This window comes from Thunnus thynnus, chromosome 6 (genome assembly GCF_963924715.1).
Source record: "Thunnus thynnus chromosome 6, fThuThy2.1, whole genome shotgun sequence".
Taxonomy (NCBI): domain Eukaryota; kingdom Metazoa; phylum Chordata; class Actinopteri; order Scombriformes; family Scombridae; genus Thunnus; species Thunnus thynnus.
Window position 1 is genome coordinate 34,522,883 of NC_089522.1, and position 19,075 is coordinate 34,541,957.

Below are 19,075 nucleotides of genomic sequence, written 5' to 3' on the forward strand. Positions count from 1 at the left end.
TGAGACACATTTTATAGAAGTAAACTGTTAACTGAATAAATGTAATATAAAATATCTAAATCAGGAGAGTTTGGACTCATGGCTTAAAGATCCCCTCCAGACATATATTAATACTAAATATTGCATATGTCAACGCTGCCGGGAACTGAACTCAGTTTCTCCTCTTATTCTAAACTAATCCTGTTGTTTCCCTTCTTTCTACAGTCAAACAGTCTAACAAGCAAACTTCCTCACTGGGGACAAAATGATTCTGATGATGATTCTGTTTGTTCAGCTGGAGTGAGCCTCCTCTTGACAACAATAGACGATCTCTGCTTTGAGGAACTAGCATTTCTTCCTCGTTGGTGGAACAAGTTGTTCTGACAAACATGCAGCTGCAGCGCTGCAGCAGCGCGCGCAGGAGGACAGACCTGCAAACAGGATGTTTTATACATTTATACACGAGTACCTGGTGACTTACTGCAAACCAGAGCTGGAAAGTAACTAAGTACATTTACTCAACTACTGTACTTTAGTACTGTTGTGAGGTACTTGTACTTTACTTGAGTATTTCCATGTGATGCTACTTTCTACATTTCAGAGGGAAATATTGTACTTTCTACTCCACTACATTTATTTGACAGCTTTGGAGTTACTTTTTTCATGAATGGGTCCCGTTTTATTTGTATTGTGCAGGTAACTGTACAGGTGGCTGTAAACCACTAAGAAATGCAGAACGGTGCCAGTAAAGGCAGAGAAGAAGAAGAAGAAGACTGTAAACATGATGTAAACAATGCAGGAATTAAAATAATTTGCTTTGCAAATGTTTTATGAGGAAGGAAATACATTCAACACATCTGTTGGACCTCCAGCAAACACAGTCAGTTTATGTAAACAGAACTATTGATTATTTATAATAAAACTCCACAGGAAGCTTTAACTCATACAGGAACTAAACAGGTAAATATCTTTTATCTGTCTTCTGATCCTCCAACTTACTTATGGAAGTATAAAATTAAATCACAGGTTAGTATGCATGTAATTCACAACATATATCCACTGATCCATAATCCTGATTGATCCCAAACATCACTTTTATCATTTGTCATAATTCCAATAAGGCCTGAGAAGCTTTTATACTGTAAAAATCAACAGACTTCATATTGTAACATCTTAAGAATTTTAATTTCAACATCAAAATGTTTACTGAATATTAAAAACACACAAACAATAAATGTTAAAACATTCCTGAGATATTCCAGATATTTACATCTGTACATGTTGTGACGACAGAAGAGAGACAAACATTTATACAACGTGTTATTAAAGTTGAATCTAACGTACGTACATTCATTCAGTGACAGAACGAACCAAAAAACCTCCACCTGACAGCAGCAACGTGGACCAGAAACACCTCCATCATAGACTCCTCACTACTTTTATTATTACTGTTCAGAATATAATTAAGGTTGAATTTATCTCCTGAGTAAATCAAGGTCCTCTTACTATCTTTCTCCAGAGCTTTCAAACACATCTCAGTGTTTGGAAGATAATATTTTGTTTTTCTTTGGTGAAAACTTGTGGTACAATATTATTATTACTGATACAACTGATGGATAAAGTTATAATAGTAAGTTGTAATAAACTGGAATTATCTTTTAAAGTCTTTAAATTCTTGTATTTGGCATCTTCTGAAACAAAAAGTATAAAAACATCTTTGATTGAAAAACAACAATCGCTGAGTGTTTGCAGAGTTTAAGAGTCTGTTTGACTCAGATTACAGTTACTGTCACATATCACATGTTCAGATAATCACTGCTGATTGGTTCACTGTTTAAAGGGAAATAAATGTTAAAAAACTGCAGCAAGGAGTCCAAAACAATGTGGAAAATATAAAATCTCTGAAATGAATGAGAGGCAGATGAAGCTGCTGTAGTTGATGATATAAAAGTGATTATTATTATTATTGAGAGATAATAACTGAGTGGAATGAATGAAGGTGTGAATGATGCACTCTGTAACGTTTCAGAGCAGGTTATGATGATTATTTGTCATTATGGAGATACTGGTTTGATCACTGCAGAGAACAGCTTATTCACTTCGGATATGAAAATAAATATGACGTCACCGCCAAAATATAATTCATCTTCAGAAAAAAAACAAACTGAAATATTTCAGCTGTGATTGAAAGAAAAAAGTTTGTTATTTTGGGTAAAAAAGACGGATTTGTCCTTTTATTCCCGTATATAAATATATAATATAATAATAATATAATATAATATATAATAAAGCCAATAAAGTGAAAAGTTTACTGAGCAGGTTCTCTGGATTATTTACACCTGCAGACTCCAGCAGACGATCACAGAGCGGACCGGAGGAACGGCGCCGTCGCAGCCGCGCTGAGGAGGAACAGGAGGGGCGTGGCCTGAAGGAGAAGGGCGGAGCTCTTTAGTCTCACCTCCACAGGTAAGTGGTCGCTCACCTCCAGCACCTGGTGGACAAACAACAACAGGTACGTCTGTGTGCATGTTGAACTTAGGAGGAAATTTTACAGAAAAACTTTTTGCACCAATAAAAGACGAACGAATCGCTGAATTCAGTTATTTGTTAGTTTTCTTCACATCACACACATAACACACCACCACCTCAAGCTGTTTGCACTATAAACACAGTATATATATACATATAGTAGTGAGATATATATCACACACACTGTGGGTGATGTTATGTAATGTGCATAAGAAAACTAACAAATAACTGAATATTTCAATGTAAGTTTCACAGATGTGGTTCAATATATACAAGAGACTTGTTGAGATGTTTCAGTCAGGACCAAAGTGGTTTAAAAAAATGTCTGGTAACGTTACAGCCGTGTAGAAAGAAAGAAAGAAAGAAAGAAAGAAAGAAAGAAAGAAAGAAAGAAAGAACGCAGGCAGACAAACCTTGGTCCTGGTTAGTTTGAACTCTTGGGCAAAGTTGAAGACTTTTGCAGAGAACGGCGAGATCGCCTTCAGGAAGGGCTTCCCATGTACCACGATCCTGACACACACACACGCACACACACACACACACACACACACACGCACACACACACATGCACACACACACACGCACACGCACACACACACACGCACACACACACATGCACACACACACACGCACACACACACACGCACACACACACACGCACACACACACATGCACACACACACACACACACAAACACATACAGAAAGTACAGATACAAATTAATGAAAAAATATTTTAAAAAATATTCATAAAAACATGAAAAATTCACTTCTTTTCTTAAATGTTTCCTCCTGCTCCTCACTTCCTCTCCCTCACATCACCTCCTCCACACACACACACACACACACACACACACACACACACACACACACACCTGTCATATGCACAGCTGGTGTCGTCGGTGACGGTGGTGTCTAATCTGTCTCCGATCAGCCAGGAGAACTTTGTATTGGTGAACAGTCTGATGTTCTTCTTGGTGTGTCGGGTCACGTAGGCGCAGCCGGCGTGGAAATCTCCTAAAAACATCACATTCTACACACACACACACACACACACACACACACACACACACACACACACTTTGCTTTAAGACACACTGGACAAACTGTGAACTTGTCCTTTAAATGCAGAGTAAATGTATTTAGTTACATTAGTTTGAGGTGAATAAACAAGGAACCAGCAGCCAAATCTGAACAAGAATGAGATGAATTTTGCTCTTGAATCAGTCTGAATGAACCTTCAGGTTTCTCTCTTCCTTCCTACCAAACTCTCACCGTGTTGTTCCATTTCTTGCTGACTTCCTGAAAGACGTCGTAGAGCCGGTCGATCTCCTGCACGGCCTTGCCGGGGTCACTGTGCAGAGGAACCAAGATAAAGTCCTTGATTTCTGTGAACAGACGAAAGAAAATGAGAAGCGGAAGCAGAGAAAGAGGAAGAATAAGAATCAGTCAGTATGTGAGAGTTAAAGCCAGTTGTCTTCCTGTTATTCACAGCTCAGGGAGGTTTCTCATCTGTTTTAACTGTCTCTTTGTTTCCTTCACTTGCTGCGAGGAAAGAAGAATCAAGGAAACACGTTTTTAGAGAAAGGAGACGTCTGAAGTGACGTCAGTGTTGGTGAACAGCTGCACAGCTGGATCAGCTGTCAGTCTGCAGATTTAACGGCTCTGATCTTCATCAGGTCACATCCATACGTAGGCTGACACACACTCTCCAACCCGCCCAGGATGATAAACATCTCCAATCAATTCATAATTCAATAAAATACATAGAAAAGAAGCAGGAATATAAAGGCCACACATCAAAAATATCACAAATATCAAAACAAACATCATATATAAACATCAGATTCATCATCACATATGTTCAAATATATTACAAACTAAAGTAAACGGAAACTTAAATTCTTACATAAAGGGTCTCAACACCTTTCTATAAAATATTAACAGGATCATATTATATTTACATATTGTGCAGATGATACTTTTTAACTGCTGTTTTCTAATATTCTTACACTTACGTGATGTTTGTAGAATTATTCTCCCTCAACATAAAGTTTACATGTCTCATCATTTGTAGGAATAATTCAGGGAAAGTTGAAATGATGTAAATGTTCAAACAGACTTTGTTCTCATAGAAAACGCTGTTTCATTTCAACGTGTTTGCTGCTAAAAGACATCAGACTTGTCAGAACGCCGACGATGAAAAGAAACAACTTTGTGATGAATGATGAAAGTTGACGTATGATGTGATATTAATGTTCAGACAAGCTAAAGATGAATTTCTAGTGGACAAATAAAGTTGTTTTGATTTGATTTAGTCTCTCATATCGTCGCCTCCTCAGAACACAAACAGGCAAAATGAAACTTTTCTCTCTCTTGATGATGAACCAGAACCAGAAGAGATGTGAAATAAACTTCATTTGACTGAAGTGTTTTGTTTCTACTGACCAGTTTTTTTGCTGTGGAACTTAACGACAAACGGCCGTCTAACGAAAAAGTCTTTGTTCTGGTACTGATGCTGATCCGTCACGTTGACCGTCTCCGTCCTGTCGGGAGACGAAGAGGAGACGTTCAGAACAGGAAGAAGTCATGTGGTGGATTTACTGGTCTGCTGCTAAATCCAGTTTATATTAGATGAACATTCACAGAGGAGATAAAAACATTTAACAACTAAACTGTTCTTATCTGGTCCAGAGCTGAACATTAAAGGGGCAGTTCACCACTTAATACATCTGTTGTCTGCATTTGAACAAATACCTGAGCAGTTTTATAAAGTACAGTGTGAAGGACTGAAAGAGCTCAAAGAACATGAGAGACTTTATTCTACAGTCTGACAAAATAAGACATCATTTCCAGTTTTTTAAAATCCCAGTCTGAGGTTTGAAATGGAGCAGAGCGCCGTGTCTCACCTGTAGATGAAGACGTACTTCTGCAGGTCAGTAGGAGACTTTCCCAAACTCTTACTGGACACTGCCTTGTAGGTGTAGTCCTCATACCTCCACACACACACACACACACACACACACACACAGATAATTATGTTTATTACTGAGCTGCTAGTGGTGGTTTACTGGTGTACTTTGTCCACAAAATATATAAGCGTCATAAAAGTAGAATTTATCCCAATAAAGTGCTCGGTTATTATATAAAATGTATAATCATTGTCATGCATTACACTGGTTTATGCCTTCAGACCAGTACACATGCATCTGTTAAGAGGTATTTTTGTATTACAGTAACAACCAGTGAACATCTGACATGTTTAAGTATGAGCAGACACACACCGACCACCAGAGTTTAAACATCATAATCACCAATTAATCAGATTGATCTGTGTCAGACGTCACCAGGAGGAGAGCAGCCGCCTCGTTTCACTTATGATGATATTTAAGGTTAAATTGGGCCAAATATGACGTATAAACCATCATCATTAAATATTAAGTATTATTTCCATCCATCATTCTGTCGGCATTTAAGTACTTATATAATTAATATCCACAGTATTAACAGCTTATATTACACCTTTCATCAAAAGTCTTGATCCACAAATCCTTTAATTAATTATGGTACAATTTCATTTTTTTCCTTCATTTCTAAACTGATAGAAAATGTGTTTCTGGTTGAAAGTTTACATCTCGTTACTCTGTTCAAACTGCATTTATCAGCATATTAAATTATTTGTTAAATCATCATAAATTCTGATCTAGTTACTAGAACTGATGACTGCATCTGACTCCACACCATCATTTTAGGTTCAGATTGCTGATGTTGAGGTCTCTCATCCAGACATAATAAATCCCAGTTTAACTGGTAGATATAATTAGATGTAACACTTAATTAAGCCGCTCAGCTGACTGTCAACGAGTTTCAGCATCTAGACAAACTCCAGCCGTCTATTAATACATCTTCATCTTTCTGAACATGACCTGACGTCTGGAAATCAGTCAGACTGGAAAAAGGTTTTTAAACAAAGCATGTTGTGATTTTGGGACCTACAGTATGGAGCTAATGAAGGTCCAGAAAGTGTGTAGCTTAGCTTAGTTCAGAGACAGGAAACAGGAGGAAAAATACACCATCCAGCAACTGCTTTATGTTAGCTAACATGCCAGTCACCAGTCACCAGTCCACCCAGTACATAGGTGGGTTTAGTAGACAGAAGGGTCAGAAACTCCAGCTAACAACCCAGTGAAGCCTTTCTACAAACTCTGGAGGACGCAGAGTGAACATCTGCAGCAGCTCAGCTTGACTTTGACGATCATATTTCAACACAACTGTACCTGAGAGCCGAAGATTTACCGAGAAAAAATAACCAACTGACGGTGAGATGCAGTCCTGGGAAAACAACTATAACAACATCCCTGTCTCAAAAACTCTCAAAAACTCTCATAAACTCTCAAAACTCTCAAAACTCTCATAAACTCTCAAAACTCTCAAAACTCTCAAAACTCTCATAAACTCTGCCATCGCCACTGACTGGTGAAATGTATTCTGGGATATTTGGCTTCCTCAGTCCCAGGGTTTGAGTGAGAACAGGATTCTGGACTTTTGACAACAGCAGTTGTTGGTCAACAAATAGCTTTGATGCTAACTGCTGCTAAACCACAAAGTTTCCTTTAAAATGTCTGGTTGTACAACATGTGACTCAGACAGACTGCGAGTTGTTTGAAGCTGTATTATTTTCAGTTTCCCTCAGTTTCTGTGCTAAACTCAGCTGGTCCTCTAACTGAACAAATCTGTTCCTTTAACCTTTGTGTTCTTCAGGCACATAAAATAATGCTGTTTGGATTAAAGATTAGCAACATAAAGTCAGGATTAAAGTCAGGATTATTCAGTGTGTCTGATCTTTAAGCGATACTCGATCATTGATAAACGTGATGATGACGAGACGTTTCCTCTGGTTGACAGACAGCTGACATGTTATTATAGACATCAGGATTAGTAAAGAGGGTAATTAAAGCTTTAATAATTAAAGGTGATTGTGATGATTCATTTTAATTAGATGTTGTTACACATGCTGATAAAAATCTGTCGTACCTGTTAGTTTCCCTGTTGGAGGCAGACAGCAGAGATATAATATTACCATCAGTATCAATACAGCAGTGATACTGTTACATTCATTATTACACTGGTGCCTTTACTAACTTCAAATAGTGAAAAACGTCAAACATGAAATAAAAATGTCACATTTGATCCTGTATCCAAAAAGGAAAATTTTATTATAAAACACAGCAATATTTTGTACTTTCAGCTGTTTCCTCAAAACAACTGATTAACTGACTGATATGAAGCGACATGATGGAGTCTGATCTCAGTTTGATCCTTCTGTCAAAACATCTTCATGGAAAAGAACTTGGTCTCTTTTTTTCTTATTAAACAGATGAATAATATAGCTACTAAAAGCAAAAACTGCAAAAAAAAGTTTAAAATGCAAAGTGTGTTTGTAAGACTTACTGATATAGACACAGATTATAATATTTAAAGTATTTTCTTCTGGAAGTCTGTTGAGGATCTGCTGCTTAGTGTCAACAGCAGGAAGATAAAAGCTTCAATAAACAGGTTTGTTACAACGTAGTTAAGATAATATGTGACAACAGTCCTCAAGTCAAACATGTTTCCTCCTGCTCCTTCAGCTGGATGTTTGTTTTTATTCATCTGCTGAAGGAGGAAAGTTTCTCTGTTCTCACCTTTGATCTCAGTTTAACACCTGATTTGTGACGTCACAGGTGTGATGTACAGCAGTGCACAGAGGAGGAGACGTCTTGTATCCAGCAGTTCAACTCGTAAAATAAACAGTATTTGCGCATCTTAATGCAACTGAAAAGTAACTGAACTTTTTTTTGAGGAAAACACATAGAACTGAAATCTGTGTTTTCATGTTTTAAAACATGTTAACTGTTGTCATGGTGATAATAAATGCTGTGAGCTCGTTTCAGTCGTCTGTATTTTACATCTGTGTGATCTTTATGCTGCGTTCAGGGGAGTTTTTGGACATTGTGTTTTTATGACAGAGAGCAGAGAGATGACAGGAAATGAGGTTGAGGGACGTTAATATTCATATAAACCAGTAGTTTATACTTTTCTACCTGATGTAAACTAGAATATCCTCTGAAGTCAATGAGTGGATCTTTTTTCTTGATTTAACAGCATTTGGAAGTTTCTTGTTATAACAAATTATGTTACAATGAGAGAAGTTTGTTTTAATGAGATACGTTCATTTTGTGATACGAGATAAAGTGATGTATTGTTATAATAAACATTTCTTGTTACAGAGTAATTCAGTATTTAGTAATAATGAGAGAAGTTTGTTATTATAACAGGAAACTATCTCATTAATAACATGATTAACATCTTGTTAGATCCAAAAGTTTCTTGTTATATAAAAAGCAAAGTGAATATTATTGTGTGATGTGGCAGCAGCACGCCGCCGTACTTCCCTGTTTACGGTTAATTGTCTTTCTCATATTACTTGAATGATGATGAGATGAAACGTTACTCTCTGCAACAGTGTTTTGATGACAGTCGACTTAGTTCGGCTGTAGTTTGAGTCCCGTCAGTCAACTGAACGAAGTTTAGTGTGAAACTGACCAGCTGCAGAACTACTGACATCTTTGTTTAAACCAGTGACTCCAGTACCTTCCACTGTACCTGTTGAGAGACGACAGCAGACTCCTGATGGCTGAACCGTCCGGATCCGTCACATCCTGCAGGAGACAGATATCACAGCGAGCAGCGATCTGCACACACAGAGAGACAGTCAGACTCACAGCGTCGTATCACTGTTACTGTGATTGGCCATGACATGTAAAATGATACTCCAAGGGACGTTGTCCTCCCTAACCAATTAACAACCAGAATGCAATATTGACATCAAGTTGGTCCAATGATAGTTTCCAGATTTCATCTTCAATTCTCTCCACTGTAAGGCAGAGTAGCAGCAGTAGATAGTTCCTTGCGTTAGCCAATGCAACAGCTGGCTTGTTGTAGCAGCCTGAAGGACTCTTTATACATCCATGGAAGGACTGTTAAGGACTGTTGTAAAGCTAATGGGAGAAATGATCTGGACTGTGCAGCGCAGCAGCAGCAGGACACCGCCAGGGAGGCTGGAGAGAGAAGCAACCGGAGAAACAACCAGGAGAGTTTGCTTGTTTGTCATGTTGCTAATGATATCAGACTGGTTAAGCTGCAGCCATAAAGTTCTGTTAACTAACAAACAAGATGACCAACAGTCACAAATGGATGTTATGACATGAATACTTCATCTCCATGATAGAAAGAAGAAGACATCAGATAACGTGAGTCAGATACAGCTTCTCTCTCTCTGTCTCTTTGGTCGCTAATTTCATCTCTGATGGTTAAATGTCTCTGTGTGGCTGCTGTGTGAATTTATCTCCTTAACAAGAATGCAGCAGAAATCATATAATGTGTCACCTGTTGATGTCGTATGATTAGTATGCAGGAGGTCTGGCTGCTTGCTTCTGACAGTTTCTTTGGTTCGTTTTTAAGCTGAGACGTATATTGAGTAATAAACTTATAGTAACTAGAATAACAAGTGTTAACTAGTGGTGTAATGGATTGTAGTTGATCCATGATCCGTACGGATCGCCCCCCACGGTTCGGCAGGCATATGAACTGCAGATTAATTGCAAAATTTAATGTCTCGTTTAAGACAAAGTAAACAAACTGCTGTAAGTACAAGTCATGAACAGACATGACTCAAATCCGTGACACAATACGAACCATGAGTTTTGTGATCCGTTGCACCCCTAGTGTTAACATGTCAGCTTTGTAGACTATATTTTGTATGTCGTGCACATAGATGAGAGTGTGTAAGTCATGTATTTGATACATGCATTAATACTTTCTGATGTGAACCTATATTTTTAGATCTCTGAATGTTTTTAGAGTTCAGTCTTTCTAGTATTCAGCACTGATCTGTTCCTGTATCACATTATAAGCTTTGTGGTACTTTATATTTCTGTATACTAAGAAAATACACAGGAAACATGTGTAAATCATGTGATATATTGTCTGTTTTTGATGAGAACATAAATCTGTTGTCACAATAGAACAATACTGTAAATTTAAATTTCACTTTGTTGGTAAAATCACACATCTGAACCAGTCCATGGCTAAAATGAGTTCTTCTTTGTTTAGACACATGTATATGCTAAAAGTCTTTAAAGAAACAGCCTTTACACCACTCAGGGGTTTTTGTTTGTAAAAGCAAATTGTTTTATTGGCATATAAAATTGCCCCCCCCCCCCTCTGATTTCATCAGGTGGGGGATGATGATGATATAGTTTGATGATATATGTTGTAAGATTTCATGTTTTCCTCCTGTCCTCCCCAATTTTTTGAGTCACCAGCCACCACTGGTGTGTGTGTGTGTATATATATATATATGTGTATGTGTGTGTGTGTGTGTGTGTTCTACCCGTGTCAACGTGTGCATCACTCTGTAGTTTGCTGCTTTCTCATTGTTGAAGTTCTGAACGTTGTAGGCACAGATCCTGAATTCTGCCGTCGCTGCTCCGACCAAGACGGTGAAGAAAAAGAAGAGAAGCAGAGGAAGACGAGGAAGATGAGGAGAGCGCCACTTCATGATTGGACTGTGGAGAAAACAAAGAACACACATGTCATTAAATATTAATATGAAGCATTTGACCAACAGAAAGGAATAAAATAACAACACAGATGATGTTTTCTGGTGGAAAACGTCTACAGACAGTCAACACTGACGTTCATTCTCTGTTCAGTCACAGTCAAAGATTACATATACATTATTGATCCCTGGAGGGTAAATTCTCATGTAGCAGCAGGAGGCTAATAAGTAAGAAAGATAAAAAACTATTTGAATGAAATAAATAAAAACAAAATAGGAAATTACAGATATTAGAGAGATGACATCAAAAAGGCTTCAGACACAATTTACGCACATTACAATACATCCAGCAGCATGTGTCAACTATGAATGAAGAAGGCACTGTGTGTGTGTGTGTGTATATATATATATATATATATATATATATATATATGATTCATAATATGTACCAGGGATACAACAGTGTATATCGTATGTGTCTGTTCATATGGAGACTGTTTTACCTGCATTGTAAAATAGTGTTAGATATGTTATTACTTTTTATATTAGTAGTAATAGTAATCATGATATATGATAAAGGACTAAATCTTTCTAATCCAACGTCTTCACAGCTGCATGCTGCATCTAGAACTGTGTTTCTGAACAATGATGCACATCTGCAGCTGGAACGTTCACCACCTGCATGTGACGCAGGAGCATAAAAAGCTGAAGAGTGTGTGACAGAGTGAACAGAAACAAACTGACAGGCAGGTTTACTGTTTAACAGCCTTCAGAGACTCTTTATAACTCTCAAACTGATCGTAGTGACACAGAAAACAGATTCAACAGTTTAATCCAGTAAACAGTGAACATGTTGAGGATGTTTGGAGTCACTTAGTGAGGAGAAAACTTCATGTTTCTTTCATACTGTTTGTATGAAACCAGCTTTCACTGGAAGATACATTTAGCTGTAATGTTATTTATATGTTGTTTCATTGGTCTGCTGGAAGAGGAAAGTTTCTCTGAGCTCTGTCCTGAGAACGATTCTGTTCTTAGAAGTACGAAGCGTTTCTACGAACGCTCTGACATTTCCGCAGTAATAGCAGTAAGAGTGTTAAGAGCTTCTGAAGATGTTTTTGGTTCCTCCTGCAGGTCGTGAAACTTGTTAATCAATCATCAGACAAGAGTTCAGACCATCCAACTCAGCTATAAACTGCATGTCAGAGTCTGTTAGAATTTGATTAATTATCTTGAACTGCAGATTAATAAAATGTCTCCAGCAGCTATCAGACAACACTGTATATTCACTCACACATGAACATCAGATGTCTGGTGTTTTTCCCAGATGGATGAACTGTGTTGTGAAATGAAACCAAACATGACACAGTGAGTCAGTGACCCTTCACAGGAAAATAAATAAATAAATAAATGACACCATCAATGTTGCAAACAGGAAGAGACACGTAAGTGGAAAAATACTTAGAGACTGATTTAATCTGTCCGAGGCAGAAAGTGACGCTCACTGAAAATGTTTCAAACAAGAGAAACAAACTCATGAACCTCCAGACTGCAGCAAACAGAGGAGAATGATTAACACTTCCTTCCTGTGTGTGTGTGTGTGTGTGTATGTGTGTGTGTGTGTGTGTGTAGTGGGGGGAGGGGGTTAACCGCTCAGTCATTCTCAGCAGGAAGAAGATGACTGATATTAAATATTAACTCAACCTCATTCAGTTCAACAGCTTCATCGGATTATTTTCAAAGCATTAATGGGCGTTAGAGTGTGAATGTGGAGGTGACGTATGACTGTGGCTGAGTGGTTGGACTGGTCTGATGATGATGATGATGATGATGATGAGTGTGAGCATGTCCAGACCTGCAGCACTAAACCAGAGAGAGAGAGTGACAATCCTTCAGCAGCAAGAACCAGTTTGTTGTGACATTTCTCCCTAAAGTTATGTTTAAAAAGGAGGTTCCCAGTGTTCCCAGTGTGTTAAACCAGCAGTCAGGTGTCCATAGTAACAGTGAAAGAGTTTTTCCTTGCTGTAATCATTCCTCCTGTTCATACTGGATATTAAAAGATCCTTCAAATGTGCTTTCACTGGAAGTGATGGAGGATAAAATCCACAGTGTGTCCACACAGTCATTTAAAAGTCTGTGTGAAGCTTCTATTCAGCTTCAGCAGTCTGAGTTAGTCATATCAAGTGGATATCTGACACATTTACAGTCTTTTTAGCATCAAATTCCCTCTTTGTGTTTCCTCGGACAGTGTTTCCCTGTTGAGCTGCAGGTGGAAGTATAGTAACAAAAAGAGGGACTTTGGCACTAAAAAGACTGTAACGTTGAAAGATATCTACTTGATTTGACTCATTTGGACGCTGAAGCTTCATATTAGCTTCAGATAAACTTTAAATACATTTTTTTTGCACAGAAGGAGGACTGTGGATTTTGTCCACAATCACTTCCATTGTAAGGTCATTATGAAGGGATCTTCTAATGGTCAGTATGAACAGGAGGAATGATTACAGCAAGAAAAACAGCTTTAATGTTCATTTGATGACTGTTGGTTTAAGACAGACTGGAAAACTGTGAACTCGTCCTTTAAAAAGGCAACTCCACTAATTTCATTAGCGTGTGTTAAAATAGTATATAAAGCCTTTTGATGATGATGTCACTGATGATGTCACTTGAGTCAGTGTTCAGGCTACATGTGGGCGTGTGGAGTAAGAAGAACTGAGAACAGCAGACCTCTGGAGACCAGCACCAACACAAGTCGCACCGGGTCCAAACTCTACTTAGTCTGATCGGGTCTCGTTTGAGTCTGTATGTCAATATGTTCGATACCCGAGTGGACGTAGCTGCTCTGATCACCGCAGGCGGAAACTGAGTGTTAAGAGCTGCAAAGATTAATCCATCGACAGAGAATTAATCTCCAACTATTTTTAATAATTGAGTCGTGACTTCATTCTCTGCTCAGGACGTCATTACTTCACTGTTTCTTTACACAGCGAATAGTTGTTTGTTGACATCTAGCGCGGCTGAATGTTGTCTGTTCCATTAGAGCTGCAACGATAAGCTGATTAATCCATTAGTTGCCAACTATTTGGATAAATCAATTAATTGTTTTGAGTCATTTTTTTAAGCAGAAAAAGTCCAAATTCTCTGATTCCTTAAATGTGAATATTTTCTGGTTTCTTTGGTCTCTATGACAGTAAACTGAATATGTTTGAGTTGTGGACAAAACAAGACATTTGAGGACGACGTCTTTGGGAAACACTGATCAGCATTTTTCACCATTTTTTGACATTTTATGGACCAAACAATTAATCGATTAATCGTTGCAGCTCTGATTTAGAGGTCAGAAGTGAATGTAAAGGATATTAAAACAGGTTGTCAATCTTTCGCTCAGTCGGCTGCAGGTTTTATTGCTGGTGCAGGAGGTTCAGTTATTTATAGAAATTTGTGTTTGAAGCATTTAAAACATTTTTGTGATTATAACTTTAAATTCACTCCTGGTTCTCAGTCGACCGTATCGTGGATCAGGTCTGGCTGTGACCTCTAGTCAAGGCTACATTAGCTGCTACTAGCATAACATCTGAATCTTTAGAGTTTAGTGAATCCAGTGCATTTTCAGAATAAAAGCTTGATAAAAGATGTTCATTACAATTCAAGCACTGGTGATCATATACACCGGAAACAAACACGTTGTCCAACCACATATGAAGACTGAAGATTGACTGGTTTATATGAGTCCTGCACCAAAACCAGAGCGGCCACGTGAATTATAATTTACAGTTCCACAAATACAAAAACAGAACATCTTGAAATTCAGATGAATTGTCTCATGATGATGGACACAGTGGTGCCTTTTTCTATAAGTCTCTGCAAAACAGAAACCTCCAGATTAAAGAGCAAACTCAGCATTCAGACAACTAAAACAACTCAGGATTCTTCAACTGAAGTTTTCCTGCCTGCAGTTCTTAACTGGAGACTTTCAGACAGTTTCTCCTCAAAACACGTTCATGCTGTTATATTCTGACTGTCATTGAACGCAGCCTCCACAGTTCTGACACTGTGAACAGTTTCAGATGCTGTTCAACAACCCGACAGGCAGCTTGTTCAAAGCAAACTGAGACCTTTAATGCAGCTCTCATCATTTTTAAACTAAACTTCTGTCAACTCATCATTTCAAAAACGTCTTGAGCAGCTAAAGTCGCCTCCGTCTGCAGAGAAAAGGAGGCGCTGTGAGGAGCAGACTGTGTGTTGGATGTATCTTCAGGCTCCTTCACACTTTGGGATTTTGGGGCGTCTGAGACAAAAGTTGACAATCGAGAGAGAAACTTTAGTCGTCAATCTAAAACGGCGTCTCTGATCATACATCCACCACACAAAAAATAAGTTTTGCTGCTGATGACGTCTCTGCTGCGATTCACCGCAAACCCTCAAACTGACATCTGACATGAAATAAACTCACACAGTTTGTTTAGTCTGTAAACGTCTTTGTCCAATTAAGAGTAAATATTGTATTTTATCAAAACTATTTTAAAAAGATGATAAATCTGATTGATGGACATTGATGGAAAACAAGTTGGTCAAAAACATTTGGTGAATAAAGTTGTATTGCGCTTTTATTTTGAAATTTAAACTACACTTCGTGTCCAGTCATGTGACTATACGAGGAAGCTTCAACTAGCAGCTGTAGATACTGGTTTTGCGATCACAGACACACTTAATCATGAAGCTGATACTGAGGGTGACAGCAGTCCAGCAGCCCCTCCCTCGCAGGCCTGGAGGTGGTCAGACCGGTAAAGCGACTTCTGCTCAGAGTTCCAACACTCCTTCAAAACAACAGTCTGACGTCTCCCAGCGGCTCAGTCACACACAACTTTATCTGTGTTTCAACCTTCAAGACTGAATCACAAACTGCCTTTAAGAGTCGTTCTAAAGATGAAGAAGAAGAGCAGAATACATGATTAATAGTTGTAATACTTTATAATTAGCAGAGCTGGAAAGTAACTAAGTACATTTACTCAAGTACTGTACTTTAGTACAGTTTGAGGTACTTGTACTTTACTTGAGTATTTCCATGTGATGCTACTTTCTACATTTCAGAGGGAAATATTGTACTTTCTACTCCACTACATTTATTTGACAGCTTTAGTTACTTTTCAGATGAAGATTTGACACAATGGATAATATAACAAGCTTTTAAAATACAACACATTGTTAAAGATGAAACCAGTGATCTTTGTAACGTCATTATTCCGGCTTAAGTTTGTATTGTTGTTGCATTGAAGTACATTCATTTACTGTTTAGAACGACTAAGTCCAACACTGACAGTCCAACAGTTGCTGCTAAACTCACTGAGACACAAGAACCAACCAGATCCTGAATCTGTCTGCTGGGTTCAAATCATCTGTTGTGTCTCTTAAATCCTGACAAACTATCTTCATTTATTTATGTCGCACCACAACATCCTGTTTCAACAGGAAACGCATCACATTATGAGGCAGCGTACACTTTTACAGGAGGAACATCTTGAGTATCTTATCTGACATTTCCTCGCCGCTTGCTTGACTCGGAAGTCGTTCCGGTCCGCCATCTTGCAAAGCTCCCAGTTATTGGATATCAGTTATTGATCGAACACTGCAGCTGATCAGACTGATCTGATATATCACATGATCACTGAGTGACAGATTACAGATTAAACTCAAGTGAATCACTCACAAGATTTATATTTGATTTATTTTCTGATTCAGCATCTCGTTAAAAATCTGTTAATTAGTCTGATCAACAAACGAACCATAAACAACTTTCTTCATTTATTAGAAGGTTTTTACTTTTCATGATCTGTCGTTTCCTCCGTGAACTTTGATGAAGTCAGAGAGTCTTTCTGTCAGCAGGAAACATTTATATTTTACATCATTTATTGAGTCACAGGCTGAATCCTGAGCGTCGGGTTTGACACTCTGATCATATTCTGGGTTATTAAACCATTAATTCACATGCAGAATATCAATAAATACAGACGCAAGTAATGAATAAATAATATAAAGACATTCTGCCAGTAGAAATGAGCAGGAAACAGCTGACTGACAGCTGATCAGTTGATGCTTCAGAGGAAAAGACGTCTCATCTGACCATCAATGTTTTATAAACACATCTAAACTAAGAAGGAAGGACTCTCCGTCCGTCAGTCACTTGATTTTCTCCGCATCTGTTCATCTGATGGACTTCCTGTTTGGCGGTTGTTCTGCTGAGGAAGCAAAGAGTCGAGTGTGAAGCTGTTTGGATGAGCGATTCTTCAGCAACACCAGAGACCAAACAACCAGCCTGATCCAAACAGACGATCCAAACAGCACTAGTTTCTCTACAGACATGTTTCCTTGTTTCCTTTCCTCACATCCTGCATCTCTCCTGCATCCTCGGTGGGAACATGGATTCAATCTAATAGAATCAGGATGCAGCCGGATGCTTCTGCTGCATTTAACCTGACAGATGATGTAACCAACCAGCTTGTTTCCGCGTGTCAGTTAATGAATTAATATTAACGAGTTTATCTGTCACATCACAACTCAGAAACTCTGATGTGGACGTTTGACTTCATGACGGCCACTAAGTTTCACCTCTTCAACCCTCAAAAATCTGATTGATTAATTAATTTCAATCCTGTTAACGATTATTTTCACAGATGAATCAGTTTATATATAAAAGGTCTGACGTCTTGTTCTGTCTGAGCAACAGTTCAATATATTCAGTTTACTGGTTTTTCACAATTGTTGCTTTAAAAAATGACTCAAACATTTAATTCATGAACAGAATATTTGTGATTAATATTCTGTTCATCAACTTATTGCTGAAACTTTACAAAACTGTAAAGTTTGAAATGTCTGATGTTGAGTTTAAAGACGTGTTTGGTCTGAGAGAATTTCAAACATTTACAGGAGTCTGAATGAACCAGTTTGAGTAACTTCATACTGGTTTCAACACAAGAACAGAAAAGTTTTACAAGTTTTAGAGGTCGAAGGTCATGAAGCTCCAGAGATAATAAATAATAAACAAGATGTATAAACTGATCCAAATACGTCTGAAGTATTTCTGTTTATCATATTTGACTTCATCTCAACAATTTATGATTTCAATAAATGGAAGAAGCTCATATCAGAGTGTATCAGTCAGACCTGGCTGAACTTGTCTGAATGAAATAAAAACAGAAAAAATGTCACAAAAAACAAACAAACAAAAAAAAAACAACGAGAATCAAAAAAACACGAAACAAGAAAACAACAAACACCTGAACCAGACTCACACAGTCCTCACAAACCACTTCAAACGTTTCAACTGTCACACACACACGGACCAAAAACCACTTTAACACACACACACACTGAAGAAACCAGCAGCTGTTACTGGTCCAGTCCCAGTTTAGTCCAGTGTTAGTGGTTTTCTTACCTGTTCAGGTGAGCGGAGAGTCTGTTCAGGTCTGCAGCTGCAGGGTGGAGACTCAACCCGCCGCTGCTGCTGCCGCCTTACATTCTTTACACTCCTCCTCCTCTTCCTCCCCCTGCTCCTCTTCCTCCTCCTCCTCCTGCTCCTCGTCCTCCTGCTGCTCCCCCTCCCCCACCTGCTCGTCCTCCTTCTTCTTCGTGTTTATTGGCGGAACCAACGTTACAGGTGTTTACCGCCACCTGCTGTATCGGAGTGTGTAGATTCATCTATAGAAAAACAAACAAACAAACAAACAAACAACCTCTTCCCTGACCCTGCCTGTATTATATAACCAACCTACTGACTTCTGTATATTATAATAATGTTTCCCATTATTATCGTTTCTTCTGCCAGGTGTTAATTACGTCTCTTCTAATTAATTACTGTTGTCACTGTGTTGTTATTGACTTTTTCTTTGTTCATTTATCTGCTTGTTTGTTACCTTTAACACTAATATGAACAGAAACACAACAGAACTCTCCTGAGATCTTCTCTGACTGT

General features: G+C 38.3%; 1 protein-coding gene across 3 annotated transcripts; it reads right to left on the reverse strand.

The window, feature by feature from the left end:
- Positions 1-1,142: 1,142 nt before the first annotated feature.
- LOC137185197 (deoxyribonuclease-1-like 2) lies at positions 1,143-18,678 on the reverse strand. Of its 3 annotated transcripts, XM_067593525.1 has the most exons (10): positions 18,539-18,677; positions 10,942-11,116; positions 9,153-9,241; positions 7,542-7,553; positions 5,417-5,503; positions 4,956-5,053; positions 3,783-3,895; positions 3,383-3,540; positions 2,922-3,018; positions 1,143-2,470 (listed from the first exon to the last, which is right to left on the reverse strand). In XM_067593525.1, exons 2-10 carry the CDS (start codon positions 11,107-11,109, stop codon positions 2,339-2,341), a joined length of 954 nt encoding a protein of 317 aa, XP_067449626.1. In that variant the 5' UTR covers positions 11,110-11,116; positions 18,539-18,677; the 3' UTR covers positions 1,143-2,338. The 3 variants fall into 3 exon arrangements, with proteins under 3 accessions (XP_067449626.1, XP_067449627.1, XP_067449628.1); XM_067593526.1 differs by lacking the exon at positions 7,542-7,553 and having other exon boundaries at positions 9,141-9,241; positions 18,539-18,678; XM_067593527.1 differs by lacking the exon at positions 7,542-7,553.
- Positions 18,679-19,075: the final 397 nt, after the last annotated feature.